This window comes from Moschus berezovskii, chromosome 14, assembly GCF_049115385.1.
Source record: "Moschus berezovskii isolate FMDL1 chromosome 14, NW_MosBer_1.0, whole genome shotgun sequence".
Taxonomy (NCBI): domain Eukaryota; kingdom Metazoa; phylum Chordata; class Mammalia; order Artiodactyla; family Moschidae; genus Moschus; species Moschus berezovskii.
The window spans coordinates 32,050,799-32,070,510 of record NC_142473.1 but is presented as its reverse complement, the minus strand read 5'-3'; the positions used below and the strand labels follow the sequence as shown (position 1 = coordinate 32,070,510).

The 19,712-nt window shown below is 48.3% G+C and overlaps 1 protein-coding gene across 10 annotated transcripts in view; it reads right to left on the bottom strand.

Moving 5' to 3' along the window:
* CEP164 (centrosomal protein 164) overlaps nucleotides 1-19,712 on the bottom strand; it is a 71,855-nt gene that overhangs the window by 37,970 nt on the left and 14,173 nt on the right. For 8 of the 10 annotated variants that reach the window (XM_088842951.1, XM_055423087.2, XM_088842950.1 and 5 more), the window contains exons 4-7: nucleotides 12,502-12,706; nucleotides 3,801-3,956; nucleotides 3,290-3,424; nucleotides 2,549-2,626 (exon numbers count right to left, since the gene is read on the bottom strand). In XM_088842951.1, coding sequence (XP_088699077.1) covers nucleotides 2,549-2,626; nucleotides 3,290-3,424; nucleotides 3,801-3,956; nucleotides 12,502-12,706 — 574 coding nt within the window. Of the gene's footprint in view, nucleotides 1-2,548; nucleotides 2,627-3,289; nucleotides 3,425-3,800; nucleotides 3,957-8,417; nucleotides 10,068-12,501; nucleotides 12,707-19,712 lie in introns of all 10 variants that reach the window. The other 2 variants (XM_088842955.1, XM_088842953.1) reach the window with 2 other exon arrangements.

The following is a 19,712-nucleotide window of genomic DNA, read 5'->3' as shown; positions in this document are numbered from 1 at the left end:
AAACCAGACAGCCTAAGCATAAAATGGGACCTACCTAATGGCTAGATTGGGGTCAGCTGAAAAAGCCCACCTACATCTCAGGACATGAGTTTGAGCAACCTCCGCAAGACAGTGAAGGACAGCGAAGCCTGGCATGCTGTAGTCCATGGGGGCAAAGAGTCGAACACAACTGAGCGACTAAACAGCACCTCAGGGGTCAGCAAGCATCCCCAACCTCAGCCAGCCTGGGACCTTCCCCTGGCTCTCAAGGAGAGAGCTGAGGACCACAAAGCAAATCAGAAACGATAAGGACTTGAAAAGGGATGATAAGGATATAATAATAAAAGATAATAAGGAAACAGTGAAATCCATGATATACGCACTTTTGTTTCATTGGTCAGTTTTACGATCATTCTAATAAACGTGAGTGATCTCTTCATTTGAAAGTGTTTAAAGTCTTTAAGAGAATTTTCTACTTTATGGAAAGTTTAAGTGACCTGGCAATCAATATTTCAATGTTTGGGGAAATCTGAGTTGCTGACTTTATGATGTATTGCTTGTTTGAATACTATGGGCACCCTTGCTGCTGCTGCTGCTAAGTCGCTTCAGTCGTGTCCGATTCTGTGCGACCCCATAGACAGCAGCCCACCAGGCCCCGCCGTCCCTGGGATTTTCCAGGCAAGAACACTGGAGTGGGTTGCCATCTCCTTCTCCAATGCATGAAACTGAAAAGTGAAAGTAAAGTTGCTCAGTCGTGTCTGACTCTTCGCAACCCCATGGACTGCAGCCAATCAGGCTCCTCCGTCCATAGGATTTTCCAGGCAAGAGTACTGGAGTGGGGTGCCATTGCCTTCTCCTTGGGCACCCTTAGAGAAAGCTTAATTGTCAAAAAATTACTAAATTAGACACTTGGCCAAGAACAAACAGTAGGCAATGTGCCTTTTTCAGTAGAAAAATACATTGGAGGTTTTGGCTATTAGAATGACATGATGAGTTTCAGGTTTTGGCTGTTCGTTTTAAAGAACATTCTCGTGGGAGTAGAGCACAGACTGGGGAGAGAGATGAGAAGCAACACAACTGCTGGGGCACAGTCTGGAAGCGCTTTCCATCCATATCCTGCGGCTCCCAGGCCGTGTGTCTCTGTTCAAGCTGTTCACTTGCCTAAAACATCCCTTACACTCCCACGGCTAAAACTTAACTATTTCTCTTCAAGATCCAAGACAAATGTCGTCTCTTCCAAGTTCTCCCCAATCTCTCAGCAGGTAATTTCTCTCCCCTCTAAGGACTTCCCTGGTGGTCTGGTGGCTAAGACTCTGCTCTCCCAATGCAGGGGCCCCCATGCAATCTCTGGTCAGGGAACTAGAATCCACACGCCCCAACTAAAAGATTCCATGTGCCACAGCTAAGACCTGGTGCAACCAAATAAATAAATTCTGAACAGCGTAGCTGTGCTAGAGCTCTTTACACCCTCTGCTTTAAAACTTCCTAAATATTCATTTATTCAACATACAATGAGGGCTCACCAGAGCACCCAGCAACCTTCCTCTCTGACCGCACACTCCTGGAGGCCACCCTGCACTACGCCTTACCAGTGTTTGGATCGCCCACAGGGTCCAGCACACGGCTGCCCCCCAGTCAGCACTCAACAGACATTAAGAATCCAGATGGCGGGACTTCCCTGGCAGTCCAGTGGCTAAGACTCTGCACTCCCAATTCAGGGAGACCAGGTTTGATCCCTGGTTGGGAACTACATCCCACGTGCTGAAACTAAAGAGCCCGCGTGCCACAGTGAAGATCGAAGATCCTGAGTGCCACAACTAAGACCCAACACAGCCAAATAAAAAAAATTTTTAATTAAAAAAAAAAAAAGAAAGAACCTGGACGGCATTACACTTCCATTCACACCCTCCGATGGCTCCCAACGCCTGTGTAATTCACTCCCAACTTCTCAGCTGGCACTCAGGCCTTCCGCGACCCCGCCCAACCCGCCTCCACAGCCCCACCTCCCGATGCTCCCCCAAGCGCGCCCGGGCTCCAGGTGAATGGCCCTCGTCCTCCCTGCCGCCACTGCCCATTCAGTGCCCTGCAGCCGGCTCTCTCCCTCACCACTCGCCTCTGCGCATCCAGCCATGCTACCGTTCTTCCTGGCTCACCTCAGGTGTCAGATTCTCACTAAAGCCTTTCCAAACAGACAGGACAGCCCCAAATTCTGCCCCCCACAGCACTGCGGTTTGCTGTCTGGACAGCCTCCCTGCTTTCTACCCTGCGTTCTGGTTACACAGGTCTCTCTTTTACGAGGCTATAAACTCTTCGAGGGCGGGAATCGGAGCTAACTGAGGCTTCTACGGCTGAGAGTGAAGTGCCTCACGTAGAAAGTTGATAAATGGTGGTTATTTGATAAATGAGTGAATGGATGAATTCCTTCCCCCAACCTCAGGAACCCTATGTGGACAGGACCGGGACTAAAAAGTTCTCTTTCCAAATATGTCTCCCTGAGAAGAAAGGCTTAGGAAGAAGTGGGGAACCTGCCAGGCTGAGACGTCTGTCTGCAGGTGCTTCAGGCTCTTACCTCATACTCAAAGTCACCCCCCAGCGCCCCGATGTCCAGGTGCAGGTTCCTAAGAAGCTCACTTGAGCTGCGGACACTCTGAAAATGAAAACGATAGCAAGGGAACTGGTCAGCCCCGGGTGCAGGACCAGAAGCTCCTCACAGGTCCGAGAGCTCCACTTCCTGGGTCAGACCCAGCAGGGATACAGACAGGGCAAACAATGAAGCTGGGGGCTGGAAACCGCTTTCACTGATTTTCAAAGTAGCCCAGAGGTTGAACCAGAAGGTTAAAAGAGCTCAAGTACCCACCAACAGATGAATGGCTGAATGGAAGGTGGTAATTTCACACAATGAAATGCTACCCAGTCACACATGTTACAACACACCATGCGACGTGAAAGAAGCCAGACACACAGGACAACAAAGACAGCGTGACTCCAAGCATATGAAATATCTAGAACAGGCAAATTCGCAGGGACGGAGAACAGACCAGGGACTGGGGAGAGGGGAGGATGCAGGGTTATTGTTTAATGGGTACAGAGTGTCTCTGGGATTACGAACAAACTTTGGAGACAGACAGTGGTAAAGACTGTATAACACTGTGAGGGTAGTTAAGGCCACTGAATTGTACACTTAAAAGTGGTTAAAATGGTAACTTTCATGGTGTATATATTTGACCACAATTTAAAAAAACAAATTTTTTGTTGTTGTTTTTTTAATGACCCAGAGGATTTTCAGGCCAAGAAAAGGATTCGTTCTTACCTGGTTGTCACTCTCTGCCTCATCCTCCTCGTTGGTCTCCTCCCCTAAAGCCAAGAGGCTGAGAGCGTTCTTGCCCTCATGGATGGAGCCCAGGAGACCTTTTGTATATGCAGAAGGCTTGAGACCCTGTGACGGCTCCAAAAAGAAGGAAGGTCAAGGATCTTAGTGGGAAGACCCTCAGCATGCTTTCACATCTGTCAAGGCGGCGCCCAGGGCGAGGCCACCATGTCTGAGAAGCTGACCCAGCAGCTCCAGCTCACACTGGTCCCTCCCTGTCCAACTCCTGCTGCCCTGGCCGCAGGGACCAGGAAACGAGCCCCGAGCCTCTGACCATCCTCCACGGCCCACCCATGCTCACCATCACCAGGTGTGGCTCACCTTCTTCCACACCATACGAGTGTTGAGGACTCAGCCCGGGCCCTCTATTTCCCGATGGACCACGGCTCCTAGCATGGAACACGGAGGCCCCACGGTAACTAACCACACTGTACACAAGAAAAGCAGCATTTACCAGTGAGAGTTCTCCGAGCTGACCAGACTCCACCGAGCTCCCTAGGCTCACGCTCTGAGGTCCACGAAGAGCAGAGGGCGGGGCGTCCACCAGGCCCCTTAACGGGGCCAGGCCCCCGAGAGGAACGTGGATGGGGCCCAACGAGGAGCCCAGAGCCTGGGCAACAGAAAACATCCTGTTAGAAACCCAAGCAACCACAGGGCTCTAAGAGTGTGGAGACGGATGTAAAAATAAAACATCTCAATCCTGCCTGCTCGAATTTAAACCACCTCCGTTCAAGGGCTGCTAATGAAACACAACATCCAGAAGCCAGCATTGTGCCAACCACGTGAGAATCACGGGCTGGTTTCCCGATTCTCGTAACTCTGCTGCTATCTCCCAGCAAACGACTCTTCCACGTCTGGAAAAGCTGCAGAGGGCCCTGTTCTCCCTTCTGAAGCCACAGAGGAAGCTGGGGAGGGGGTGGGAAGCAGAGACAAAAGCCTCATCTTCCAGCATGAGAAGACTCAATACATAAAGCTGAAAACTGATGAATCAAGAAAAAGCAGCCTAAGCATGTTATTTACAAATATGGAAGCAGACACCAGAATAAAGGCATTGCCGTGGTGGAGGTGGGAGGGGTACCCACACCGAAGAACTGCTATATTTCATTTTGCACCTTTTGGCTTGTCTTGGCATTGTTTAATATGGGCATGTATTACTTTGATTAAAATAAATATTCACTCTGAAAAATATGGTTAGGGCCCCATGCTTCTACTGCAGGGGGCATGGGTTCAATTCCTGCTCGGGAAACTAAGGTCCCACATGCCACACTGCGTGGACAAAAAAAAAAGTAAAAAAAAAAAAACACATGAGAAACAGAGGAACTCGTTTTCTGCTCTCCACTGAGAAGCAAAGGGGCTGGAGAGAGCTCAGCCAGAGGACTACAGCGGCTGCTCCTCTATCCTATTCTCGGGATGGCGGGCTTCTTGTCTGTGAGGACTGGGGAGAGACACCAGAGAGATGGCAGAATTTGTAAGACTTGGGCCACTCACAGAATCTGGGATTCTCGTTTTACTCATCTGCAAGTCAGAGATATGTGCATGCTACCTTAGGTCTGCTGAGAACTTCAGATGAGATACTGAATGTAAGAAGCATGTGTGCGTGGCCCAGGCAACCCCAGTGCATGTGTGTGCATGGCCCAGGCTACCCCAGTGCATGTGTGTCCGTGGCCAAGGCTACCCCAGTGCATGTGTGTGCGTGGCCCAGGCTACCCCAGTGCATGTGTGTCTGTGGCCCAGGCTACCCCAGTGCATGTGTGTGCGTGGCCCAGACTACCCCAGTGCATGCGTGTGTGGCCCAGACTACCCCAGTGCATGCGTGTGTGGCCCAGACTACCCCAGTGCATGCGTGTGTGGCCCAGACGACTCCAGTGTATGTATGTGTGGCCCAGACTACCCAAGTGCATGCGTGTGTGGCCCAGACGACTCCAGTGCATGTATGTGTGGCCCAGACTACCCAAGTGCATGCATGTGTGGCCCAGACTACCCAAGTGCATGTATGTGTGGCCCAGACTACCCAAGTGCATGCGTGTATGGCCCAGACGACTCCAGTGCATATATATGTGGCCCAGACTACCCAAGTGCATGCGTGTGTGGCCCAGATGACTCCAGCGCATGTGTGCGCAGTCCAGGTTCCCCCAGTGCATGTGTGTGCATGGTCTGGGCTACCCCCAGACATGTGTGCGTGGCCCAGGCTACCCCAGTGCATGTGTGTGTGTGTGGCCCAGGCGACCCCAGTGCATGTGTGTGCATGGTCCGGGCTACCCCCAGACATGTGTGCGTGGCCCAGGCTACCCCAGTGCATGTGTGTGTGTGGCCCAGGCGACCCCAGTGCATGTGTGTGCATGGTCCGGGCTACCCCCAGACATGTGTGCGTGGCCCAGGCTACCCCAATGCATGTGTGTGTACAGCCCAGGCTACCCCCAGACATGTGTGTGTGGCCCAGGCTACCCCAGTGCATGTGTGTGTGTGGCCCAGGCTACCCCAGTGCATGTGTGTGCGTGGCTCAGGCTACCCCAGACATGTGTGCGTGGCCCAGGCTACCCCAGTGCATGTGTGTGCGTGGCCCAGGCTACCCCAGACATGTGTGTGCGTGGCCCAGGCTACCCCAGTGCATGTGTGTGCGTGGCCCAGGCTACCCCAGACATGTGTGTGCGTGGCCCAGGCTACCCCAGTGCATGTGTGTGCGTGGCCCAGGCTACCCCAGTGCATGTGTGTGCGTGGCCCAGGCTACCCCAGTGCATGTGTGTGCGTGGCCCAGGCTACCCCAGTGCATGTGTGTGCGTGGCCCAGGCTACCCCAGACATGTGTGCGTGGTCCAGGTTACCCCAGTGCATGTGTGTGTGGCCTGGGCTACCCCAGTGCTATGGAATTGCTGTCATGACAGACTCGTATTACAATGGTCTGGGTTTAGAAACTGAGGCAGGAAAGGATTTTGGTGACAGCTTACAATGAGCTCCTCAAAATCCATTTCTCAAACTTAAAATGTGTATAAAACAAAAATTCCATTCCTCTCTAATCCCAGTGACTGAAGAAAGGGGAACCCAAGGGGGTCAAGATGAGAGGTTCAGGTGGTCTATCTTCTCACCTGTGGCTGGGCCTGAGGCCAGACCACTGGGTGGGTTCCAAACACAACCTGTTTCTGCCCGGGAAGGGCATCAGACACTCAGCTGAAAGGTGACATGAGACCGCCCACCGCCACCCCCCCGACCCCGAAATCTTTGTATTGGGTTGGTTAAAAGTTCGTTTGGGGTTTTCCGTATCATTTTATGGAAAAAGCCCAACTTTTTGGCCAACCCAAAGAGATTCCCTGTCATCTAACCTGTTGCAGGGTAGCTTCTCGAGGCAGAAAAGGAGCTAAAAATAATAAAACTGGCCAAGACTGCCTGAGCCCTGGGCTCCTGGGTAAAAGCACCTGTCTCATTCCACTCTCAAAACCATCTGAGGCACCAGTCCCCACAAGAGCAAATGGAGATTGGTGAGGTCAAGACCTCTGCCTGCCCCAGATCATGGGGCCAGCAACCAAAGGAGCAGATATGAGAAGCAGGGCAGTGTCTAAGCCAGTATCTCGCGCCACCTCCTGGCTGGGGTGTTAAAGCAGGCCAGGAGAGCTGCTCTGCTGCACTGTGAACAAAGCTGACCGGCTCCTCCCAGCTGCCCAGCCCACCCAGCAGATCAGTGAGCAAAATTCTTCCCACACTGTATTTATGGAAAATTACAGACTTCTGACATGGCTAATTTGCTAACGTGCTGGGGGCCCGAGGGAGGAAGACGTGCCCGCTGAGGGCTTTGTTCTCCCAGGCCTTTACCACATCAGCAGTTAGTAGAGAAATTATACATCCCTGGCTCCTAGCTGATCAGCTTCTATAGATGGCCATTAACTTGGGCTAAGAGCTGTGCGTGGCGTTGTCCTTCAGAGCAGATAAACTTGCCGCCATTGGGCTAATTAAAACTTTGCAGGATAATCTGCAGTTTATCTGTTGTTTATAGTGCTACAAGGGTTATTAGAGCTAACAGAGAACCCAGGCATTCCAGCAATTAGGAACTGAGGTAACAACTGGGTAAAGCCACAGCTGGGCAATAGCAAAAGAAGCCAGGGAAATGCAGATAAACCCCATGGTCTGTGATCCTATTTGACTTCTGAATGAAGAAGGTGGTGACTCTTTAAAGGGACAAAGGGCCCCGAATGACAGGGCAAGCCCACTCTTTGGTAGATCCCACGAGAGGAGGAAGTGGTCTGTGCAAACCTGACACAGGCCATTCACACGGTTCTGGAAACCCTGGAAAGGAAGGAGCAGCAGCAGCCACTGAGCAGAAGACAGTCCAGGCTTCAGCCTTTCCTCTCGGGTGGTAAAGAACCTGCATGTCAGTGCAGGAGACGTGAGAAGCTCAAGTTCGATCCCTGGGTCAGGAGTAGGGAATGGCAACCCACTCCAGTATTCTTGCCAGGAAAATTCCACAGACAGAGGAGTCTGGTGGGCTACAGCCCATGGGATCGCCAAGAGTTGGACACAACTGAGCAACTGAGCACATCATAGCCTCAGGACAGTATTAACTCTCTGTGCTAAGTCACTTCAGTCATGTCTGAGTCTCTGCGACCCTAGACACTGTAACTCACTAATTCGATTCCGAGAAGGGACTAAGTTCAGAGGCTGGCGGGGAGGGTGTCTACTTGGGAGGACCTCTCTGTACTATCAGCTGATGGGGAAGGCTTCCCAAATCCTGGAACAGTACCTACATCTTGCATGAACGCCATGATCTGTGCCACCTTACTCACCCTCAAAACGAATCATCTTCAGAGCATATAAAGCACCCGTGAAGTATGGTAGGATCAAGGGAAGGGGAAGTCCAGACAGCCTCCACCCCCATCTTGTAGATGATGGGGTAGAAGAAACAGGAAATGCACATCATCCCACAAGATAGCCATTCTGGGTGGCTAAGGGCTCCCTGGTCACCAAGGAAGGACAAACAGCAGGAAAGCTGACCTGATAGCTGGGTTAAGACTGTCAGCACGACCTGCTCCCTCCCTGCCAAGTTCACTTGGCCTGAAGGCTGTGATGCTCTCTGAGAAGCCTACCTGGTCGAGAAGCTGCATCTTGCCTGGCTCTGCCGCAAGCCCTCTGCTGGAACTCAGCTCGACCAGCCCCTGCCTGAGGGGGCTGCTGCCTGGAAGGAGGCAAGAAGCCTCCTGCGCGGCCGGGGCAACATCCACTTCTGGAGGACGCTCCCGCGGCTCGGGCCCCCAAGGCAGAAGCCTGGAGTCCATGGCTCTGATGGCCTCGTGCTCGCCCTCACTAGACAGCCTGGAAGACTCGGCAGCCAGGCAGCAGATCATGCTGGCCAGGTCTTGGCCCGGCATCTCCTGCGTACTCTCAGGCAGTCCCAGGCCTTCTAGCCGCCGGGAGATCTTGACCATCTGCAAGATGTGCTGGTAGAACCTCTGGTCCTCAGAGTAGTCTTCGCTCTCTGACTGCTCCTCAGCGGAGCTCTGCATGGGGAACAGCTGGGGCGCCAGGAAGGCGCTGGGGTGCTGCTCTGTGAGCCCAGGGCCTGACTCACCCATGCCCCACTCAGATCCCCGTGGGCTCTGCAGGTCCCACGGGAAGTTGGTCACCTCCCCCAGGACCTCCGAGCCAAGGCGAGAGGCCAGGCTGCTGCTCTCCAAGTCGGGCTCACACCCACTCGGCCTCCTGTCCTCTTGTGGGGGCCCTGGAGAGCCTAGGGGTGGGCTCTCCTCAAAGGCAGGAGGACCCCCAGGAGCACTCCCTGCAGGGGTGCTTTGGACCGGTTCTGAGACTAGGGTATCAGGGGGTATTAGCAACAGCCCCTGGGGTGGACCTCCAGCTGAGGCCCCTGGAGCCTCAGGTTCATCGGGCTTGGTTTCCTTGCCACCCCTGGAGGTGTCCTTGTGGACAAGCTTGGAGACCTGCCCCATCCACAGTCCTGGGGGCTCTCTTCTCCTCCTGCCTCTGCCCACGCTCCCCGCTTCCCCAGAAACGCCCTGCCAGCTCTGGTCTTCAGCTGGGCTGCTGTCTAACAAGAACTTATTCTTCCCGGTGAGCAGCATGGGTTCTGAAGAACAAGGGGACAGAGAGGGGGCCTCCTCGGGGGATGGTGAGGGAACGGGGCTCTGGCCCTTGTCCCCCCCAGGGCCAGTGGAGCTCCGTTTGGCCACATCATGCCTGTGTTCCTCCCTTCTCAGCTGCGAGCCCTTGAGGGTCTCCGAAAGCTTCGCGTGGACAGAGGCCTGTGTCTTGCTCTCGAACGCATCTTGCCTGTTCTGGAAGGGCCCAGTGTCATCAGGGCCCAGAGTGCCAGGTTTCAGCTGTCTGCTCCTCATTTCCAGCTCTTCTATTTCGGGGTCTGAAAACCCCAGGTAGATTTTCTCTGTCAGTGACTGGGGTTTCTCCAGACCCTGCTGGTCACCTAATTCTGTCCTGTAGTGGGCTGGGGCCCTACCTAAGATTTTCTCCACGTCAGCAAAGATCTGGTGGGTTCGGGAAGCTTGGCCTTTGAAGAGCGGCTGCAGCTTGCTGGGCAGGGAGCCTGTGAGAGGCCTGGGGATGTCACCCAGCACACATGGGCTCTTCCCTTTCTTAAAGGAGCCCTCAGTTCTAGCCTGCATCTCTCGGTCTAGGTTCAGATCAGCCAGCCCAGGTGCTGGGAGAGGGGACGGGCCACGGAGAAAGGAGGAAGAAGGCAGAAGGCCCTGCTCAGGCTGTGTTTCCTAGATGGGTATATAAAGAGGCAGAGAAAACAAAGACAAAGCACTGCTGACTTCTACTGGCTACCATAGCTGCTGGCAAACCCTTAGCAGAAACCCACCCTCCATTCAAAGTAAAAACATAAAGCAAAGAGGGAAGAAAAGCTTAAAACTCCCTTGGGCTTTGCTGTTTTCTGGGCTCTAGTTTCCTTATCTACAAAGAAGAGACTTGACTAGATACATGGCTCAGGAACCTTGCTCCGCATGGCACCTTGGGGCCACCATAGTCGGTACGTGATGGAGAAGGAGCATCGCCCCAGACCCCCACTCCCAGGTTCAACCACAGCAGTTCTGCTTCTTTATAGACACGGGCCCTCCACAGAGAAACTGATGTGAAGATGGCATCACTACTAACAAAAAGTCTGAAAATCTCCAACTAGGTTATCCTAGAGGCACCACCAAGCTCTCAAATCTGTGGCTGGTTAATTTCCTTAAAATCTACCATTCTTATCAAGGACTATCAGAAAGAATCTAAGAAGGTCCACACAGTCAGGGAATCTTGGGATAGGAAAAAAGAAAAACCTAGGGACTTCCCGAATGGTCCAGTGGTTAAGAAGCCGCCTGCCAATGCAGGGACATGGGTTCGATCCCTGTCCAGGAAGATCCTACCTGGAGCAGAGCAACTAAGCCCGTGCATCGCCAGCTACTGAGCCTGCACCCCACAACTAGAGAAGCCACCGCACAGAGAAGCTTATACACCGTGATGAAGGGCAGCCCCCGAGAACGCCCACGTGCAGCAACGAAGACCCAGTGCAGCCACAAAGAAAGAAAGAAAGAAAAACTCCTAAAAGATCAACCACATTCTTCAAATATTCACACTAAACTCCACCCATCTCTCCTCCAGGGAGCCCAAACCACCTGAGCCCAGATCGCCCACCTGGTCAGGTCTGCCCCCAAACAAACTCAGGTTTTAGGCACCTGTCCTGAGCCCTAAGATCCAGACTGGCAGCCCAGGCCTGTCCACTTGCCCTAAGCTCCTGAACCACAGGAGGAATCCTTTGTAACAGGGAGCTCCAGGAACTCAGTCTAATGCCCAGAACTAGGTCTATTACCCAACTCTCCAACACAGAACCCCCACTTCATTCCCTCTCTCACCTGCGGTCATGTCAGAGACTACCCAGATGCCAACTGTCATCTAAAATAGCTCCAGCAGGAATTCCCCAGTGGTCCAGTAGTTAAGACTCCACACTTTCTGTGCAAGGGGAATGGGTTCCATCCCTGGTCAGGGAACTAAGATCCCACACGCCTCGCGAACAACAATAACAAAAAGAAACTAAAATAGTCTGGGATTAGTGAAAAGCCCATTATCCATCTTTTACCTTGCAAATACATGCCGTTAGAAAATTCAACCTCTTTGGAAATGACACGTCCTCTTTTCTCCACCAGAAGAAATTGGTTTGCTCTCTTATTTCTTAGAACCATGACTAGATATGGGGTGGGGGTAGGGGTATGGGGGAGGCATATCCGTAGAGCTTGGAAATGATAAACAGGGTAAATTTGTCAGCAACCATCCAACATCAGAACTGACACCCTGAGAAGGAAGGCAAATGAAGGAATTTTTGCTGAGAAGCAAGCACCAGGCGCTGGTGGGAAATAAAGACCATAAATAAGAGAGCAAATCAACTCGACCACTGAGAGGGTTGAGAAGGTGTTCCCAGCGCTTCCCGCCTGGCTGAGCTGGGTTCCCAAGCCCCTCCCTCTCCTCAGCGTGGCCCACCTGCCTCACTGGAGGAGGGACACAAGACAGTAACAGGAAACAGCACTGTCAACTCCTAAGTAAAATAGCTGCTTGGGAGACAAGGTGAGAGCACTGCAATCAAACGTCAGTTTCCACCATGAACCAAGGACCCCAGCAGCAAAGACCATCCACAGGAGCAGATAAAGTCTCAGACTTTTCTGTTTGGATCTTGAAAGCACTGGTGTTCTGACAACTGAATTATGGCCCATCAGACCTCCGGGAATTCACACCACTGAAACACACGATAAATCTACACGGGGCAGGCCTGGCTTGGAAAGGAGAGGGGAGGCACTTGCTCCTCTAGGCTGTCTGGCCTCCGCCGACTGCTCCCTGTGACCCAACTCTCCATAGAGGCAGACGGCTTCAGTTCTCGGACCACTGCAAAACCCTGTCCCCAGTCGGGCACTCGCTCACTAACCCTATTATGTTATATATGCCTCCCAACAGGGAGGGGGGCAGAAATTGCTAAGCAATAGTAAGCACTAGTTCTAGAAGCTAAAAGGAAAATCTGCCAGAAAACAGATACAATTCAGATGATGTACTATCACAAAATGACTATTGCTGCTGGTCTTAATCTCCCAGCTGTAAACAGCCAGAGGTTCCCAATACCCCCTCAGGTCTCAGGCCTGTCTCTCTGGGAGCTGGCACCCACTAACTCACCAGGGGACTCTTGGAGGTCTCTCTATCCTTCTTGTCTTTCTTTTCCTTTTTCTTTTTCTTTTCTTTCTTCTTAGTGGCCCCAGGAGTTGACAGCTTGCCCCGCTCTTGGATTACCAAGTTCCGATAGTGTTCATCACAGGGGTGGTCCCACGTAGACTGCCCGTTGGCAAAGTTGAAATAGTAAATATCGCCTGTGATGTCCTGGCTGGGGGATGAGCAGAGGTCACAAGTTAGTCCCTGCTCAGGTCCAAAGCTACGCAGGAAAAAAGAAAAATGACAAGGAAGCAGAGAAGAGGGAAGAATGGTGGGAAAACAGAAACAGGGAGAGAGGAAGAGAAGAAGGAATTACCACAAAATTGGCTAGATTTGGCCAAGAATAAGGGGTTAGGTCACACAGAAACAACCAGGTAGGGTATTAAGGACTTCTCACATGGAGATGTTTAATCATTAGGTTTCCTGAGAATTCATGCTAGACTAAAGAGGGAATAAACTTGACTTCAGATGGATAAATACAAACGCTATGATGTCTTGGAGGTAAATTCTAAGATAGACGTTGCTTAATATTTTCATAAATGAAATAAAGAAAAAAGATATGTTGTGAGAGTTCTGATCACCCATCACAATAGCAATCAAGGTGAAAGATAAAATACCCAGGAATAAACAGTGTGTGCAAGACCTTCATAAAGTTTCACTGAAAAATCGGGGGGGGCGGGGGGCGGCGGACGACAACTGGTGAGACATCCCATGTTCCTGAATAGGATTCAAGTCTGCAAACATGACAATAATCCTCAAATTAATATACAAATCCAATACAATTCGAATCAGGCTCCTTATGAAACTTGACCTTGTCGTGGCCAAGAAGCACACGAGAAGATGTTCAAGGTCACTCAGCACTAGGGAAATGAAAATTAAAACTACCATGAAATGCCACTTCACACCCATTAACACAACTATTATCAAAAGAGCAGAAAACAGCAAGTGCTGGCGAGGATGTAGAGAAACTGGAATTCTTGTACACTACTTGTGGGAACGTAAAATGGCATAGCCAAAGTGAACAAAGGTGCGACAGTTCCTCACAAAGTTAGAATCACTGAATTTCCCTGGTGGTCCAGCGGTTAAGAATCTGCCTGCCAATGCAGGGGGCACGTGTTCAATCCCTGGTCCAGGAAGATCTCACGTGCCACAGAACAACTAAGCCCTTGTGCCACACCTACTGAGGCCCCTGCACCCTAAAGCCCATGCTCCGCAGCAAGAGAAGCTACCACGATGAGAAGCCTGCACACCACAACTAGAGTAGCCCCTGCTCTCTGCAACCAAAGAATGCCTGTGCACAGCAACGAAGACCCAGTACAGTCAAAAATAAATCAAAAATTTTTAAGATATAGCACTATATTAAAATTTTGAATTAAAATATAAACCAGCAATTCTACCTCTGGATGTACACCCAAAAAAACTGGAAGCAGGAATTCAAACAGGTTATTTGTACACCGATGTTCACAGCGTGTTATTCACATAGACAACAGAAAGAGAAATTCCCAGAGTCCAGAAACAAAAAGAAATCTGAGTAATAACTGAATGAACTGACAGGTCAAGGTCAGGATATGACCTGGATATAGGCCCACAAAACTTGAGTTTAAATGCCAATCTAGAACAAAATATGGCCTTAGGACATCGTAAATTTGGAAACTAAAACTGAGACCCCAGATATATCTGGGGCCCTTCAAGCTGTTCTCTGCATGAATAAAAGGACCTAGTGGGCCATGGAAGTAGCAAGGAAGCACATCACCCACTCCAGGTTCTAGGTGGGGAAAATAAAATTTAATGAAAAATTGAAACCCCAAGACAAATGTAGATAGAGTCCAAAATGTGGTAAGAAAATGCCAGGTCCGGGAAATTAATGTAAAAATTTAGTCCTAAAGCACTAAAAAATTCTTGGCAGAAACCACTGTAAAGATATTCAACAACCCAGGAATGAGACACTCACAGAAAATAACCTCTGCAGAAAATGAATTCACAAAATGCACAATAAATAATTACAAACCATGTGAAGAAACACTTCACCATGAGGGAAAATCAGTAACACAATGAAAAGAAGAACTGAGAGTAGAACAACCAAAAGAAGACTAAAAATAACAATATTTAAAATTATTGGAGGGATAAAAGGAAGAGAATCCATAATGAAAGAACAGAACTCTTTAAAAATAAATAAATAAACCTACACATATTGAAAAGAACATAAGGGGACTTCCCTGGTCCAGAGGTTAAGACTCCACGCTCCTAATGCCAGGGGCCTGGGCTCAATCCCTGGCCAGGGAACTAAGATCCCACATGCCACAACTAAGTCCACCACGCACCACAACTAGAGAAGCTGGCATGCCACAGCAAAGACCCACTGCAGCCAAAATGAAAAAGAAAATTAAAAAAAGAAAAGAACATAAGAAAACTTGTAGGGATTCATAGTCATTAAATTCAAAACAAACAAATTAAAAACAAAAATGAACACATTGATTAAGCAGCAGATTTGACAAAGAAACAAACAGTGAATCGGGAAATATATACGCTAAAGAAAAAAGTCATTTTTAAAATATGAAACGGAAGTTAAGGGACATGGCGGAGGCCTGGCGTGCTGTGATTCATGGGGTCGCAAAGAGTCGGACACGACTGAGCGACTGAACTGAATATATTTATAGTAAGAATTATAGAAAAGAAAGTGATAATGGTTGAGAAGTTTTCAAAATTGGAGACATGAGTCCTCAGAGTAAGAAAGCATTCCAATTCCTGTATACAGTAAATAAAAGTGAATCCACACCTAGATATATTGTAGTGAAATTACAGGACACCAAAGATTAAAAACAAAATAATGAAAACAACCAGAGGGGGGAAAAATTGATTACTTACAGAGAAACAACTAATAAAACCAAAAAACATGTCTTATTAGCAAACCCAGCAGACAGAAGATAATGATACACAATATACAACATTGTCAAAGAGCTGTTTGACAAATCTGTATGCAACTAAACCATCATTCAAGAGTGAGACCAGGAAATTCCCTTGTGGTCCAGTGGGTAGAACTCAGCACTTCCAGAGTCAGGGCCCCGGATCAACCCCTGGGTGGGGAAGAGCGAGACCAGACAACAATTACTCAGGACACAGGAAGAACAACACATTTAGCATGCTTGATAAAAAGGACATTTAAGAAACAGACTCACAGACAGGAAACAAACTTACGGTTACCAAAGGGGATGGGGAAGGACAAATTAGGAGTTTGGTATTAACAGATACAACAAGGTCCTACTGTTTAGTTCAAGGAACTGCATTCAGTATTCAGTTGTAAACCATAATGGAAAAGGACATAAAAAAAAATATTTCTTACACACACACACACACACACATATATATACACACACACACACATATACATATATATATACATTACTGAATCATTTTGCTATATACCAGAAACACAAAACTGTAAGTCACTATACTTCATTCTAAAAAATGAGAAAACACATTCTTATCAAGCACACACAAAACATTTAGGTAAGCAGGATCAATTACTGAACCAGAAAAGAATTCTGTAACAGCATGTAACAAAGAATAGATATAATGAACAAATAAAATTGGAAATCAACAATTCAAAAAATACCCAACTCTATCTCATCTCCTTCAAGCTATTATTATGGAGAAAATTTTAATAAATGAAATCCAATAATATGTAACCATTATCAAGCAGTTTACCCCAAGATAGTAAGGTCAGTCTAACAATTGAAAGCCAATCAATATAATTGACCATATTAACAGACCAATATAGAAAAATCATGATTCTTTTGTATATGCAGATGCATATATAGATGCAAAAAAAAATACTTGACAAAATTCAATATCCATTTCGGATTTAAACTCTCAGCAAGCTAGGAATACAAGGGAACTTCTTCATCCTGACATAGGACATTTAGAAAACCCTACAGTGTTCTTGCCTGGAGAATCTTAGGGACGGGGGAGCCTGGTGGGCTGCCATCTATGGGGTCGCACAGAGTCGGACACGACTGAAGCGACTTAGCAGCACAGTTAACACTGGCTAACATCACACTTAATGGTGAAAGACTTAAGGGGAATGCTTCCCCTTAAGATCAGAAACAAGCCTAAAATGTTCATCGTCACCGTTTCTATTCAACTGTATTAAAGGTTCCAGGTAATGCAATAAGGCAAGAAATAGAAATATAAGGTATCCAGGTTAGAAAAGAAGATGAAAAAATGTCTTCATTCCCAGAAGACATACTATCTATGTAGAAAAATTCTATAGAATCTACAAAAAAAAGCTACTAGAACTAACGTAAGTTTAGCAAGGTTTCAGGCTAGAAGATCAGTATACAAAAATCAATTTTATTTTATATGAATGCAACCAACACTCGGAAATTGACATCGTAAAAGATAACATTTATAAACATAATGGAAAAGAATATGAGAAAGAATGGATGTATATTTATAACTGAATCACTTTGCTGTACAGAATTAATACATCATAAATCAACTATACCTCGATAACAAAAATAAATAAAAGATACCATTTACAGAAGCATCAAAAAAGGAGATAAATCTGACAAAATATGGGCAAGATGTGTAAACTAAAAACTAGAAAAGATTTCTTAGCAATATTAAAGAAAGCCTAAATGGAAACAGACTGTGTTCATGGGTTGAAAGACTCAATATTGTTTAAGATGTCAGTCCTCTCAAACTGATTTATAGATTCAGTGCAATTTCAGTCAAAACCCTAAACAGGATTTTTTATAGAAATTGACAAGCTGATTCTAAAATTCATAAAGAAATGCAAGGGACCTAGAATACAACCTTGAAAGTGGAAAACAAAGTTGCAGAATTTACTCTAAATGACATAAGATTTATAATAAAGCTACAGTAACCCAGACAGTATGGTATTTGTGTAAAGGTAGACAAACAGACCAATGGAAGACAACAGAGAATCCAGACCTGTAATGAATTCCCCAAGTGACAGCAATTACTCACGGGATTGGGTGTAAGGGTAAAAGCGGACACAAAGGTTTCTTTTTTTTTTTTAAGTAGGAAGTAGAAATAAGTTTACAGAAATGAGATAATTTTTTCAGTACACAGCATGATGATTCGATAAACTTATTTACTATGAAATGATTACCACAGCAGGGTTAGTTAACACCTCCACTACCTCCATAATCACCATTTCATTTTTGTGGTGAGAATATTTCAGATCTGAGACTTCCCTGGTGGTCCACTGGCTAAGATTCCATGCTCCCAGTGCAGGGGGCCTGGGTTTGATTCCTGGTCAGGAAACTAGATCCCACATGCCACAACTAAGAGTTTGCATGTAGCAATAAAGATCCCACATGCCGCAACTAAGACCCAGCACAGCCAAATAAATACATTAAAAAAAGAGAGAGCGAGAAGGAGATTCATGATGAGGCAAATGTGGCTAACACGATGGATACTGGAGACCAACAGAAACCACTACCCTTCAAACACAACCATGAAGCATCAGCACCTGGAACACCACGCACAGTGCTGACAGCTTTCCTACAAGAAAGATGTCATGAACTGGAGAAGGTCCAAGGAAAGGCGGCTAAAAAGGTCCAGAGAACGGGGAAACTGCCACACAAGAAGAAGCTGGAAGGATTAGGCCTCTGAGGTGGCGATGAGTGAGGCTACAATTGCAGTCATTCTGAAGCAAGGCCAATGCATTCAGGGGTTCAGGAAAGAAGAGAATAATCACACCGTGTACACACAACTGCACAATCCCGGCAGAAGACACGACCCCCCCGGGACATCTGAGGGCGAGTGCGGGACAGACAGGAAATCCCATTCTTCGGTAGGAAGGAAACGAGGCGCTTACTATAGGGAGGCAGCGTGGAGAGAGCCCTGTGTACATGAAGAAGACAGAGCTGGGTCTCCAAGAGAGAAAATCCTGGTGAGGGGCGAGAGGGGAGACAGAGGTGGATGGCAGTGGCTGCCCCACCTCAGCCAGGCTGATCCTCACCGTCAACCTCTGTTCACCCAAGATGACCTAAGTGAATGCCTGCTCCTCACAATTCAGAGCTCAAACTGACACTGGAAACATGGACCCATTCGTGAACAGGTCACACAAGCTCAGGGTTGGGCTGTCCAGGGAGACAGAAACCGCTGCCGGTCTGTGTCAGTACACGCAAACCTCCAGCACCAGCGTCCACTTTGGACACGCTGACGAGGTCCCAGGATTGTCACTCTCCATCTCAGTCAGCAAAGAATAACAATGACACCTCCTCCGTGTGTCTGCAACAGACGGTGGCGCTCGAGAGCTTGATGCAGGGCAGCAGCTGAGATCCTGGGACCCTGGAAGTCTGTGCTGAGACCCTCGGGGAACCAGAAAAGTAACCTGGTTGCTGGTGTTCAGTGGCTCAGTCGTGTCCAACTCTGCAGCTCCATGGACTGTAGCACACCAGGCTTCCCTGTCCTTCACCATCTCTCAGAGTTTGCTGAAACTCATGTCTACTGAATCGGTGATGCCATCCAGACGTCTCATTCTCTGTTGCCCCTTCTCCTCCTGCCTTCAACCTTTCCCAGCATCAGGGTCTTTTCAAATGAGTCAGTTCTTCACATCAGGTGGCCAGAGTACAGGAGCTTCAGCATCAGTCCTTCCAGTGAATATTCAGGGTTGATTTCCTTTAGGATTGACTGGTTTGATCTCTTTGTAGTCCACGGGACTCTCCAACATCAGTTTGAAAGCATCGATTCTTCAGTGCTCAGCCTTCTTTATGGTCCAACTCTCACATCTGTACATGACTACTGGAAAAACCATAGTTTTGACTATATGGACCTTTGTCAGCAAAGTAATGTCTCTTCTTTTTAACACGCTGTTGAGATTTGGTATAGCTTTTCTTCCAAGGAGCAAGCGTCTTTTAATTTCATGGCTACAGTCACCATCTGCAGTGATTTTGGAGCCCAAGAAAATAAAGTCTCTCACTGTTCCCATTGTTTCCTCATCTATTTACCATGAAGTGATGGGACCAGCATCTTCTGGATCATAGAAAAAGCAAGACAGTTCCAGAAAAACATCTACTTTTGCTTTAATGACTATGCCAAGGTCTTTGACTGTGTGGATCACAGCAAACTGTGGAAAATTCTTAGAGAGATGGGAATGCCAGATCACCTGACCTGCTTCCTGAGAAATCTGTATGCAGGTCAAGAAG